The sequence below is a fragment of the Cucurbita maxima genome, unplaced genomic scaffold (genome assembly GCF_002738345.1).
Source record: "Cucurbita maxima cultivar Rimu unplaced genomic scaffold, Cmax_1.0 Cma_Scf00005, whole genome shotgun sequence".
Lineage (NCBI taxonomy): Eukaryota > Viridiplantae > Streptophyta > Magnoliopsida > Cucurbitales > Cucurbitaceae > Cucurbita > Cucurbita maxima.
The window spans coordinates 4,602,008-4,614,248 of NW_019272021.1; the positions used below are offsets into that span (position 1 = coordinate 4,602,008).

Sequence of the window (12,241 nt, forward strand, 5' to 3'; positions counted from 1 at the left end):
TTTTTTTTTTTTTTTTTTTTTTTTACTGTTATATATATATATAATGTTTTAATATATAATTTTTCAATATAATCTCTTAAAATATAATAGTAAATCTAATAATATGTAATAAGAAATTTTTTTTTAATGTAAAACATAATTTTTAAAATTTTAATTTATAATATAATCTTTTAATGTTTTAAGAATATATATTTATTTAGCATATATATAGGAAGTTGTAAATGGAGATGGAATGTAATTCTTGACTATGTACCTAATACTAAAAAACAATATAAACTTTATTAATGAATTGTCACTAACATAAATGTTAATAAATTCGTAAAATCTCTATAGTTTCTATTAATATAAATTTGGAATTACTTTTGTAGTTTCTATTCGTGAGATTATAAGAATGTGAAAACTTTTTTCTAATAAATATATTTTATAATTGTGAGGCGGACAAATATACATCATGGGTCAACGGGTCGGATTATGTACATTAATGTTCTTCCATTTTAGGTAATGTTGAGAAACAAAAAATGAAACCTAAATGGAAAAAAAAAATAATGTCTTATTATTTTTCCTTTTTTGATGCAAAAAAAGGATGCTCCATGAATTTGGTCAGTTTGAATACATTGGAACGTTTCATTTGGTTGGATTTGGATAATATTTCCAAGTAATCTCACGCCATTTACTTTACTTCTTCGTTATCTCTTAATCATTTTTACTATGTATATACACACTCTGTTTCTGAAACAGTTGATCCGACACACCCATACCATGTTCTGATCATCCGCAAAAAACTTTGGATTTTACTCTGTTTTGGAAACTGTCGTTCTGTTCCTTCCTATCCAATTCATTATAAATATTTAAATCCCACACGTTTGAAAAATCAATCTCCATCGGAAAATTTTGGTAACAATGCCTGCAGCAGCGTTTGCGGTGGCTCCGGGCGGCGTCGAGTTCGAGGCAAAGATAACGCCGGTGGTTATGATTTCGTGTATATTGGCGGCCACCGGAGGGCTTATGTTCGGCTATGATATCGGCGTTTCTGGTGAGTTATTTTGTCTCAAATTTGACTTTGTTCTTAGTTTGTTTATGGGGGAATTGATCGACATGTCGAAACAGGGGGAGTGACGTCGATGCCTTCGTTCTTGAGAGAGTTCTTTCCGGTGGTGTACGAGAGGATTCAAAGTCACGAAGCGGAGGATAGCAATTACTGTAAATACGACAATGAAAGCTTACAGTTGTTCACTTCTTCTCTGTATTTGGCGGCGTTAACTGCCACGTTTTTCGCTTCTTACACGACCACAGTTCTTGGTCGGAAACATACTATGCTCATTGCTGGGATTTTTTTCATTGTCGGAACTGTTTTGAACGCCACTGCCGTTAGCCTTCTTATGCTCATTCTTGGAAGAATCTCTCTCGGTTGTGGAGTTGGATTTGCCAACCAGGTTTGCTTGCATTCCTCGTTGAATCCCTACTGGTTTTATACATAACTTGCGTTATTATAAAATTTGATTTTAGATATTAAAAATATTTATATAATATATTTTATTGTATAATTAAGAATTAGTTCGTAGCTTCTATCCTATTTAAACTTTAAATATTGTACTTTCAATCAGCGAGTTTGTATTAGCTAACTTAGAAATGGTCCTGAGTTTATAACTAAGGAATACATGTACGAGACTTCACTTATTAAGTTTAAAGCAAAGTCACGAGAGCTTAGCTCAAACTGACAACATCATACCATTGTAGAGTTTCGTGATTTCTAATATGATATCAGAATCATGCCCTTAAGTTAGTCATGTCAATAGAATACTCAAATGTCGAACAAGAAGTTGTGAGTCTGAATGTGTAGTCAAAAGTGGCTCAATTATCAAACAAAGGGTGTACTTTGTTTGAGGACTCCTTGTACTTTATTCGATGACTTGGAGAAGGAGTTTAGCCTTAATTAAGGGGAGCCTGTTTGAGGGTTCCATAGGCCTCATGAGAGACTTTATGGTGTACTTTGTTTGAGGGGAGGATTGTTGGGAGAGAATGATCCTATTTTTTTTGGTAGGAAGCCTTTTAGGGAAGCAGATCCTGAGAGCTTATGCTTAAAGTGGACAATATCGTACCATTTTAGAGGTTCTTGATTCAAAATAAGTTGTGGCTCGGTTTCTCTTAGAGATTGCTTATGTTTCTCATTTTTAACATCTTGTAATTTTGGCGTTGAAACTAGGCGGTGCCTCTGTTTTTATCAGAGATAGCTCCAACGAGGATTCGTGGAGCTTTGAATATACTGTTCCAATTCAATGTAACCCTCGGTATTTTGTTTGCAAACCTCGTCAATTATGGCACATCCAAGTAAGATTTGAAGTTTATAGGCATTTTCAGCTTCTAGGTTGTGATCAAGTTTAGATTTTTTTAAGAAAAATTCATAATGTATGACAGAATTGGAGGAGGATGGGGCTGGAGGGTATCACTGGGGCTGGCGGGTGTTCCAGCATTGCTATTAACTCTTGGAGCAATCTTGGTGGATGATACTCCAAATAGCTTGATCGAACGAGGCCATTTAGAGAAAGGAAAATCAGTGCTGAAGAAAATTAGAGGCACAAACAATGTCGAGCCAGAGTACATGGAGATCGTCGAGGCAAGCCGCATTGCTCAAGCAGTGAAGCATCCATTCAAAAGCCTCCTTAAGCGGCAGAATCGCCCGCCGTTTGTGATAGCCGTAATGTTGCAGATCTTCCAACAATTCACAGGAATCAATGCGATTATGTTCTATGCTCCTGTTTTATTCAGCACGTTGGGGTTTGGCAGCGATGCGTCTCTGTATTCTTCGGTGATAACAGGCGCTGTCAATGTGCTCTCGACATTGGTGTCGATTTACTCGGTCGACAAGCTCGGTCGACGAGTGCTGTTGATCGAAGCTGGAGTTCAAATGTTCATATCTCAAATGATCATCGCAGTGGTGCTCGGGTTGAAATTGGATGACAACACGAACAACATGTCGCGGGGGATGGCGATTGTGGTGGTGTTGATGGTGTGCACTTTTGTTTCGTCTTTTGCGTGGTCTTGGGGTCCATTGGGATGGTTGATTCCGAGTGAGACTTTTCCATTGGAGGCGAGATCGGCTGGGCAGAGTGTCACGGTTTGTGTGAATATGGTGTTTACTTTTGTGATAGCGCAGTCATTTTTGTCGATGTTGTGTCATATGAAGTTCGGTATCTTCTTGTTCTTCTCTGGTTGGGTGTTTATGATGTCGGTGTTCGTGGTGTTCTTGGTCCCGGAGACAAAGGGCGTGCCGATCGAGGAAATGACGGAGAGAGTTTGGAAGCGACATTGGTTTTGGAAGAGATTTATGAATGATGTGTATGAGAAAGTTTGATTTGGTTTGCTCTTGCCTTTGATTTTGTTGCCCAATCATGGCAATATATACTTGTTTAGGGTACTACTTATTCCTTGGTAAAAATGCAATTTGTAAGGGCTTTTTATAGTAACGGCCGCTCATCGGGAATCCGATTTGCTTACAGTATCTTAAACTCTACAACTCGTTTGCATCATTGTCTCGATCATGCCACATTACGTTTATCTAGAAAGAAAATTAGATAATTTTAGTGAGTAAAATAATCTATTGAGTAAGTATTTTTATTAGTAATCTGTTTGCAATTAATTAAGTTTTATTTATAACAGGTTGTTCTTGGGTCTTTTGGGTTCCCTTTATTTTTAGGTTCGTTAGCTCATTTGTAACAAACCTAGTTGCTAAGTCTTTCGTGTTAGTCTTAAGGTAATTTAACTAATACAAATGATATCAGAACTAGACACCAGACGGCTGCCAACTAGGACGTTGGGCCCCTAAAGAAGGTGGATAGATCACGTATTAATTGGAGAGGGAGAACTAAACATATCTTATATGAGTGTGGAAACCTCTCCCTAATAAACGCATTCTAAAATGTAAGCCCAAAAGGAAAAGTATGTGAGCTTAGGTTGCTACGTCTCTAGAGGCCTTAGGTAGTTCTTAGCCTAGCAGTTGAGGATACTCATTGTCTCTAATCTAGGGTACAACGGGGTTCGTTCGGGAATTCAACCGAATTAGATGAAAAGAAAAAAAAAATTAAATTTTATACTTGAGAAAAATGAGTTGGAATTAATTGAGGATGAATAAAGGGTGTGGAAGAGGTATGCGTATCAAAATCAAGGATTCTAATTGGCCCAACAAGGATCATCTTATCCACACCCAAATTCTCATCACCCACAAAAAAAAAAACGATTAAAATCTTCTTAATGTTCTTGATCATCCTCCATTCCCAATCCACCAATTCCAATCCTCCATTTCTCGTCTCCCTCTGCTGCTCCAATGGCCATGGCCGCTCAAGCAACCCTCTTCACCCCATCTCTCTCGACCCCCAAATCCACCGCCGTTACCATCCCATGGAAGCAATCCTCCACTCTCTGCTTCATCAACTCCAAGCCCCTCATCAAGCCTGCCGCATCTTCCCGAATAGTCAAAGTTTCAGCTGAGGCCGAGGCGGCGGCTACGGAGGCTCCTGCCGGATTCTCCCCACCAGAGCTCGACCCAAGTACCCCTTCCCCAATCTTCGCCGGCAGCACCGGGGGACTACTCCGGAAGGCCCAGGTCGAGGAATTCTATGTCATAACATGGGAATCCCCGAAGGAGCAAATCTTCGAAATGCCAACGGGAGGCGCAGCCATCATGCGACAGGGCCCGAATCTGCTGAAATTGGCGAGGAAGGAGCAGTGTTTGGCTCTGGGGACAAGGCTGAGATCCAAGTACAAGATTAAGTACCAATTTTACAGGGTGTTTCCGAATGGGGAAGTTCAGTATTTGCATCCCAAAGATGGGGTTTATCCAGAGAAGGTGAATCCAGGCAGGGAAGGAGTTGGGCAGAACTTCAGGTCCATAGGGAAGAATGTGAGCCCCATTGAAGTCAAGTTCACTGGAAAACAAGTGTATGATTTGTAAGAAATTTCCTATTTCTAATGCTTTTCTTATGATATTAATTGTTATAATGCTCTGTTCTGCTGAATTCTGATGTTTGTTCATCCAAACATATCCTATAAATGATATTCATCAGTTAGCTTTAAGCCATTTCTTTCATTACCCGGAAAAGTGTTTGTTAGGGAGAGATTTTGGTGTTTACGTTCATCTCGAGAACTTGAAATAAATGAAAAGAACCAAGAAGGGACAGATTCTTTGTTTTTCCATCGAAGATCTTGTTCTCTCTTTGATTCTTTGTTTGATTCTCTGGTCAAAATCATCAGCATTCAGAACAAAAAGTGTGTCTGAGGCCTGCAAGTTTCAACAAAACTCTTGCTTAAAACATACCAAAGAAGTGATAGGAAAAGAATCTAAGCCCCCTTTGAAAGAGTTTAGATACCTGTGTCGTATTGTGTAAATGAAAATGTCCTCAAACTCAAGTTCAAGTTTACCATCCGTAGATATTGTCCTCTTTTACGCTTTCACTTTCGGACTTTCGTCTTCGTGTAAATGAAAATGTCCTCAAGCTCAAACTCACCACTAATAAATATTGTCCTCTTTTACGTTTTCACTTTTGAACTTTCTCTTATAGATTTTAAAACGCATATTTTAGGGAGAGGTTTCCACGCCCTTATCCTCTTTGAGCCCTTAAACTTTTGGGCTTCTACTCAAAGTTTCTAAAACGCATATATTAGAGAGAGGTTTCCACACCCTTATAAAAAAAATGTTTTGTTCCCCTCTTCAGCCGATGTGAGATCTCACAATTCATCTCTCTTCGGGACCCAACGTCATCGCTGGCATTTGTTTCCTTCTCCAATTGACGTGGGATCTTCCAATTTACCTCCTTCGGAGCCCAGCATCCTTGCTGACACACCGTCTCATGTCCACCCTCTTCAGGGTTCAGCCTTCTTGTTGGCACACCACCTCATGTCCACTTCCCTTCACAGTTCAACCCTCTCGCTAACACATTGTCTAGTGTCTGACTCTGATACCATTTGTAAGAGTCTAAGTCCATCTTTAGTAAATATTGTCCACTTTAATCCGTCACATATTGTCGTTAGTTTAATGGTTTAAAAATGAGTGTGTTAGAGAGGTTTACACACTCTTATAAACAAGGTTTAGTTGAGACGGATATAGAATCACAAATTATTATCTACCATTATTTGTTTTTATAACAATAATAAATCAAGCAGGGAACATTTAAAAATGAATTGAAAAGAACGTAAAAGGAAGACTATTTTCTTTAAAATAAGACGAAAAAAGTTGAAGCTTATTCACTTTAAGGGATGGACCCGGTCCACAGAAGTAGGCAGAAGAGGAGGAGGTTGTGGCGCGCAGAAGCTGAGGAGGGGTTCCAACATCGGCCGTGCCTTCTAACATTTGGGTCACCTTCTTCATGGATGGTCTTTGAGACGCATCTGGATGAATGCACCATAAGCCCCACCATTGCCATCCTTTCAAACCTGTCCAAATCCCTTAATGTTTCCGGCTCATCTCCCACCACCGTCTCCAGTTTACCGGCCGCCGCGCAACTCAGAACCCAATTCGATAAAACCAAGTCCTCCTCCTCACTTTCTTCTTCCACTCGATCCAACTCAACGTTCCTTCTACGGCAAATTATCTCCAACAGCATTACCCCATAGCTGAATACATCCACCTTTGCCGTCACCGGAGCTCCCCTCAGCCACTCCGGCGCCATGTACCCAAATGTCCCTCTCGCCTCCGTGTTTGTTCTCGTTTGGTTCTTCATCAACAGCTTCGATATCCCAAAATCTGCGATTTTCGTCGTGTAATTGGGGTCGAGGAGTACGTTTTTGGGCTTCACGTCGCAATGGATGATCTGCATCTCGCACCCTTCGTGTAAGTACGCTAATCCTCTCGCTATTCCCAACGCAATTTCGACCCTCTGTGCCCAATTCGGCTTTTCGCCACTGCCGAAGAGGAAACTTGATAGTGCTCCCCTCGGCATTAGCTCGAACACTAGAAGAAATTGATTCTCCTTTTCGATGCAGTAACCTAACAATCGGACCAAATTCTTGTGATACGTCCGGCCGATGATTGTGAGCTCCGTCACGAACTCACTTTCAGTTCTTTCATGCATTTTGTCGAGCACTTTCACGGCAATTTCCACCTCAACACCGTCTATGTGTAAATTTCCGCCGTACACTTTGCCAAAAGATCCCCGGCCGAGGATCCTGTCGAATCCATTGGTTGCATCATCTAATTCCTGGTAAGTAAATTCCCGGAAATTAATTCCGATGGCACTTGCACTTGAGAGTTGCTTCCTTATCGACAATCTTCCAGTTATGGGATGAGAGAAGAGGGCAACGACTCCGAAGCAAAAAGCAAGAACTCCAGCGATTATATTGCCGATCTCCAGGAACTTTCGGTATTTCGATTTGTCTTTTGGTTTGTTGTTTAAACCCATCAGACTGTTTCCTGAAGGCACTTTAATTAGAGTTCTTAATCCTTTAGTATTGGAAGTATTTCTAGCATTCATTAATGGCGTCCTTTTGCTAAGACATGTCCTGCCATTCAAAGTTGCAGCCATGGCATAACGATCCCCGAGAATTGCCTGTTTGCATCCCTCAACATCAACGTCGTTTGTAGTAGCCAATACTGAAAATTGTCCTGCTGCAGGGGGGAAGCCGATATCGACATCATTGATCACCTGGATCTCGAATGTCTTCCCATAATCTTCACTACGGTAATTGTCCACTGTTTTTGGCCGACATCCTTTCATAGCATCGGTCGGATCCAAATGAACAAAGCCCGGCAAGCAATCACAGGTTACTGTGTCGTTGTCGGATGATATGCAGAGACCATTTAAGCCGCAAACTGTGTTCACAAGGCAAGGATCGATCATGGCTCCCCAAATCTTCGTAATCTGAAAACCATACCTTTATTTCGGAATATTTTTAGGCCGCTTATATGAAGATGTCCATGTCTGAGATGACATGATGTTGAGTCATCTTTCGTGCTAGCAGGAAGAGCAAAATCCTCCATATTAGAAATATGGAGTGAAAACATCTTATTTGAATCATGACAATGTGAACTTTATGGCCTGATTTCTTGGGTGTAATGACACATGTGTTGTCATCAAATATAACTGTGTCCTCTGTCAGTTGTCCAACACTCAATAAATTATACCTAAATCAGGTACAAATTGAACATTATCTAATTGTTTTATCTTACCATGACTGGTTTCGACTTTCACCGTACATTTTTCCTCAACTTGCATCTCTTTTGTGTTTCCAAGTTGCATCTTAATTTTTTTGCGTCTCATCAAGCTCTTTGAATAAAGATTTGGTGTCTGTCGTATGGTTCGAGCATCCGCTATCAACAAACCATAAGTCACCCTTTCTTGGATTAGTATCCATGCACGCCATAAACAACTTTTCTTCTTCTTCATTCTCTACTGCAAAATTCATTCGTTGATTTTTATACCAACAATCAGATTTTGGGTGCCCATACCTTCTGCAATGATAACATTTTATGACATTCCTTTGTTCATTGAATTGTCTTTGTCCATCACTTCTCCATCTACCCCCGTTATCACAACCGCCATGGAAGCTGCGAAATCCTCCTCTTCCATGACTTCTACTGCTAAATGAATATTTTCTCTTTCGTGGTTGGTTGTCTCCCTCACCTGTAATGCCTTTTCTTCATTCCTTTCTGATGCTCTATTGATTCTTGCCTCATGGGCCTGAAGCGAGCCCATCAATTCATCAACGGAGAGTATGGATAGATCCTTAGCTTCTTCTATGGCAGCCACCACATGGTCAAACTTTGGAGTCAAGCTTCTCAACACCTTTGCAACAATTGTTTCATTTGAAATTTTTTCTTCATAGGTACGCATCTGAGGTACGCATCTGACTGACTAGTGTCATTGGTCTTGACAAAAAATCAGTAATTAATTCGCCATTCGTCATGAGTAGAGTTTCAAAATCACATTTTATAGATTGCAATTTCAATGTCATGACCTTTGAATCTCCTATAAACTCCTCTAAAATTGACCATACCTGCTTTGATGTGGTTGCTGCTACAATTCGTGAGAAGATAGTCTCATGAACTACTTGCTGAATAATGAATAAAGCCTTGACATCGTTTTTCTTGGTTTCTCTTAGTCTGTCCTTTTCTTCTATTGTGAATTCTAATACATCAACAAACCGTGCTCCACCAAGTCTCATAGCTCCTGCGATCTGAGCAAGGTCTTCATCTTGATGCTCCACCACTCATATTTCTCACCATTAAAGATCGGTAACAACGGTGCGAGGAAGAAAAGCCAGCTACTGTCATTTTTGTATTGTGAAAGAAAATAATCACTCGCCCTCGTGTCGAACGAATTTGACTCTGATACCAAAACTGTTGGAAAAAGGATACTGAAAGAGATAAGAATAGATAGAATAGATAGAATAGATGAATGTTGCAGTGCTTTAATTACAGTATTTAAAGCTTATACGCAGGACCAGAAATATCCTCAAATTTTGGTAGTTTGAATATTTGAATCATATCTCAACTACTTTAAAATGAATACTTTGAATCATATCTCAACACGAATACTTATAAGCAGGATCACCCTTTCGAAAAGAAGTCAAGAGGACATTGCTGTCGTCTGCTACATCCAACATGAATACCCGAATCTATTATAAGATTTGCTTCCCAAAAAACCTCTTATATGTATTCTTTACTTATAAATTCATCATCATTCTCTATCATTCTCTAAATTAGCTAATGTGAACGTTATCCTAAGAATCCTCCCTTCGAATAAAGTACACTATAGAGCTTCCCTTAAGGCCTATGGAGCCCTCGAACAACCTCCCCTTAATTGAGGCTCGACTCCTTTTCTCGAGCCCTTGAACAAATGGTGTACTTTTGACTACTCCTTTTTTCGACACTTAGTCACTTTTGACTATTCTTTCGAGACTTACAACTTCTTTATTCAATATTTGAGGATTCTATTGACATGGCTAAGTTGAGTGAATGACTTTTATAGCTATTAGGATCGCACAACAACACACACACTTGATCAAGATGAATACAAAGAACGGAAGAAAGAAAATACAAGCAGAAATATAAGCTAAAGAAAGAATGAAAGTATATATCGATACAAATCCTTTAGCCTATATTTGTTTATTGTTGTATCAATGCAATGACTTTTATAGTGTATGTATTATTGTGGGAACCAAACATGCATATAAATTTGGAGCAAAATAGAATATAAAATTCTGAGTTGAGTAATAGTTTAAAAACCTGTCCAGGCAATAGAGTATCGGTGGGATGATCGAAGCTCTGCCATATGGGATCGGAGGAGAAATTCAGCAGCTGAAAGTTGCCATCGTCAGACATGAAAGCCGAGGTAGTGTCGTTGCCGTCGTAGATTGAAACTTCAGTGTTGTTAGCTTGAATCAGAGCAAATTCGCCGGAAGATTTGAGAATAATGGTGGACTTAGCGTTTGCTGGGTCGTCTCTGTTAGCGGACCATACCAAAGTTCTCCAGGAATTTTGTCGAACACTATGCCGACAAGGTATCTGTCAGGGGTGATCTCGTGGAACCCAAAAGCAAACTCGCCGGAGGGAGATACCCAAAAATGATTCGACCCAGCAACGATTGATGACCTCAAATTAACGATGCCGTTCTGAGCGTAACAGTGAAGAAAACAGAGAAGCAATGGGAGAGAGAGATACAAGACTTTGATGGCAGCCATTGGAATTGGAAGCAGAGCGTTGGATGAACAAACTGGGGGCCTCGAGGCCCAGCCTCTCCCATTTAAGATAAATTTTCTTCCCTTAGAAATTTCAAAATAAATAAATAAATAAAAGTCACGGCACGTGCCTAGCGGTGTCCACATAAAAATAAATTTGGGCCGTGGCCCAATATAAGTCCAGTACAGCTAGAGTCCAAGTGAAGCCTGTTGGTTCAGTTGAGCCCATGAAGGATGAATTAACGCTCCAATCATGAAGAAAATAGAATTGTGTTTTTTTTTTTTTTATATATATATAAAAAAGATTCAATTATGTGCAAATATAGATCCTAGAAAACTCCCCGGAGGCCTATGGAGTCCTCCCTTAATCAAGGCTTGACTCCTTCTCTGGAGTCTTCGAGACTCATAACTTCTTTGCTCGACATTTAAAGATGTTATTGACATGATTAAGTTAAGGGTATGATTCTAATACTATGTTAGAAATCACGACTCTCCATAACAGTATGATATTATCCACTTTTAGTATAAGTTCTCATGACTTTACTTTAGACTTTCCCTAAAAAATCTTATATTAATGAAGATGTATTCGTTACTTATAAATCCAGGATCATTCTCTAAATCAGACCAAAATTAAGTATAAAAAAAAAAAAAACACACCGAAAACAAAAGAAGACAAAGAATGAGAAGAAGAGTGGGGGGTTTAGGGCAGGGTGTCTAAGTTTAGGACACTGCCCCCCGAAGACTTAAGGACTCTCTTAGGGCAGGGTGTTTTCAGTCAGGATTTTCCTCTTCTTTTTTTTTAATTTTATTATTATTATTTTATTCTGCCTTTTAAGTTACTTCAGACGAACGCAGCAAACATTTGTCTCAGAGTATTAGAACTCTCTGTTCGTAATTATTATTTTTCTTCAGAATTACTTTTTTTTTTTCACCTTTTTTCACTCATTATTTTCCATTTCCTAATTTAAATTTGTGGATGTATATATATATATATATATATAATGTATATAATGCATGTCATTTCAATTTACCGAAAAATAGAAAATAAAATAAATATATATATATGATGTCATTTCAAAAATGATTCTAAATAATAAAAACAAAAGTAATTAATAAAAGGGGAACAAAAAAACAAATATTTGGTATAATTGTGAAATCAATACCTTTTTACATGAAATGACATTGATTGATATTTCAAGAATTAACATATTTTACATCTTTATTTTTTAAACAATTAATTTATTAAAAAAAAATATAAATTCCAAAAAGGGAGAAGGATTAGAAGGAGACTTTAGTCATCAATGGTGGGCCACCACACACTCAGAAAATAGAAAATAAATTATTATTTTTAATTAAAAAAATCCCAGCTGCCATATGGCCCCTCTTGATTTCCACCATTGAAGACACAAGCCATTGAGCTAGCTAGCTGTGGTCAACAAAACGACGCCATTTCAATCATTTCATGTTTTTTTTTATTTTTTTATTTTTTCCTTTAATTATGTGTTTTTGTGGATTAAATTTACCTTTTTCTCCCCGCGCAACGGTTACTCGAAGTCCGAAGGGGGGGGGGGGG

At 38.9% G+C, this 12,241-nt stretch overlaps 3 protein-coding genes across 3 annotated transcripts; 2 read left to right on the forward strand and 1 right to left on the reverse strand.

Annotated features, from left to right (window-relative positions):
* Nucleotides 1–890: 890 nt before the first annotated feature.
* LOC111479134 (sugar transport protein 13-like) lies at nucleotides 891–3,460 on the forward strand. The gene is made up of 4 exons (XM_023123628.1): nucleotides 891–1,033; nucleotides 1,108–1,433; nucleotides 2,204–2,328; nucleotides 2,416–3,460. Exons 1-4 carry the CDS (start codon nucleotides 901–903, stop codon nucleotides 3,350–3,352), a joined length of 1,521 nt encoding a protein of 506 aa, XP_022979396.1. The 5' UTR covers nucleotides 891–900; the 3' UTR covers nucleotides 3,353–3,460.
* Nucleotides 3,461–4,258: 798 nt separating this feature from the next.
* Nucleotides 4,259–5,085, forward strand: LOC111479135 (photosystem I reaction center subunit II, chloroplastic). Its single transcript, XM_023123629.1, has one exon. The coding sequence runs from the start codon at nucleotides 4,322–4,324 to the stop codon at nucleotides 4,946–4,948; it is 627 nt and encodes a 208-aa protein (XP_022979397.1). The 5' UTR covers nucleotides 4,259–4,321; the 3' UTR covers nucleotides 4,949–5,085.
* A 1,071-nt stretch (nucleotides 5,086–6,156) lies between these two features.
* Nucleotides 6,157–10,737, reverse strand: LOC111479255 (G-type lectin S-receptor-like serine/threonine-protein kinase LECRK4). Its single transcript, XM_023123807.1, is given in 7 exon segments — nucleotides 6,157–6,403; nucleotides 6,405–7,863; nucleotides 8,464–8,774; nucleotides 8,986–9,189; nucleotides 9,294–9,345; nucleotides 9,527–9,606; nucleotides 10,121–10,737. Coding segments are annotated over 7 exon segments (2,538 nt in total). The 5' UTR covers nucleotides 10,313–10,737; the 3' UTR covers nucleotides 6,157–6,163.
* Nucleotides 10,738–12,241: the final 1,504 nt, after the last annotated feature.

Excerpts from the sequence above, each read along its gene's own strand:
- LOC111479134 (XM_023123628.1), top strand. The coding sequence starts at position 901 with ATGCCTGCAGCAGCGTTTGCGGTGGCTCCGGGCGGCGTCGAGTTCGAG. Across the intron at positions 1,034-1,107 it reads CTATGATATCGGCGTTTCTG|GGGGAGTGACGTCGATGCCT; the intron begins GTGAGTTATTTT and ends ATGTCGAAACAG. Across the intron at positions 1,434-2,203 it reads GAGTTGGATTTGCCAACCAG|GCGGTGCCTCTGTTTTTATC; the intron begins GTTTGCTTGCAT and ends CGTTGAAACTAG.
- LOC111479135 (XM_023123629.1), top strand. The coding sequence starts at position 4,322 with ATGGCCATGGCCGCTCAAGCAACCCTCTTCACCCCATCTCTCTCGACC.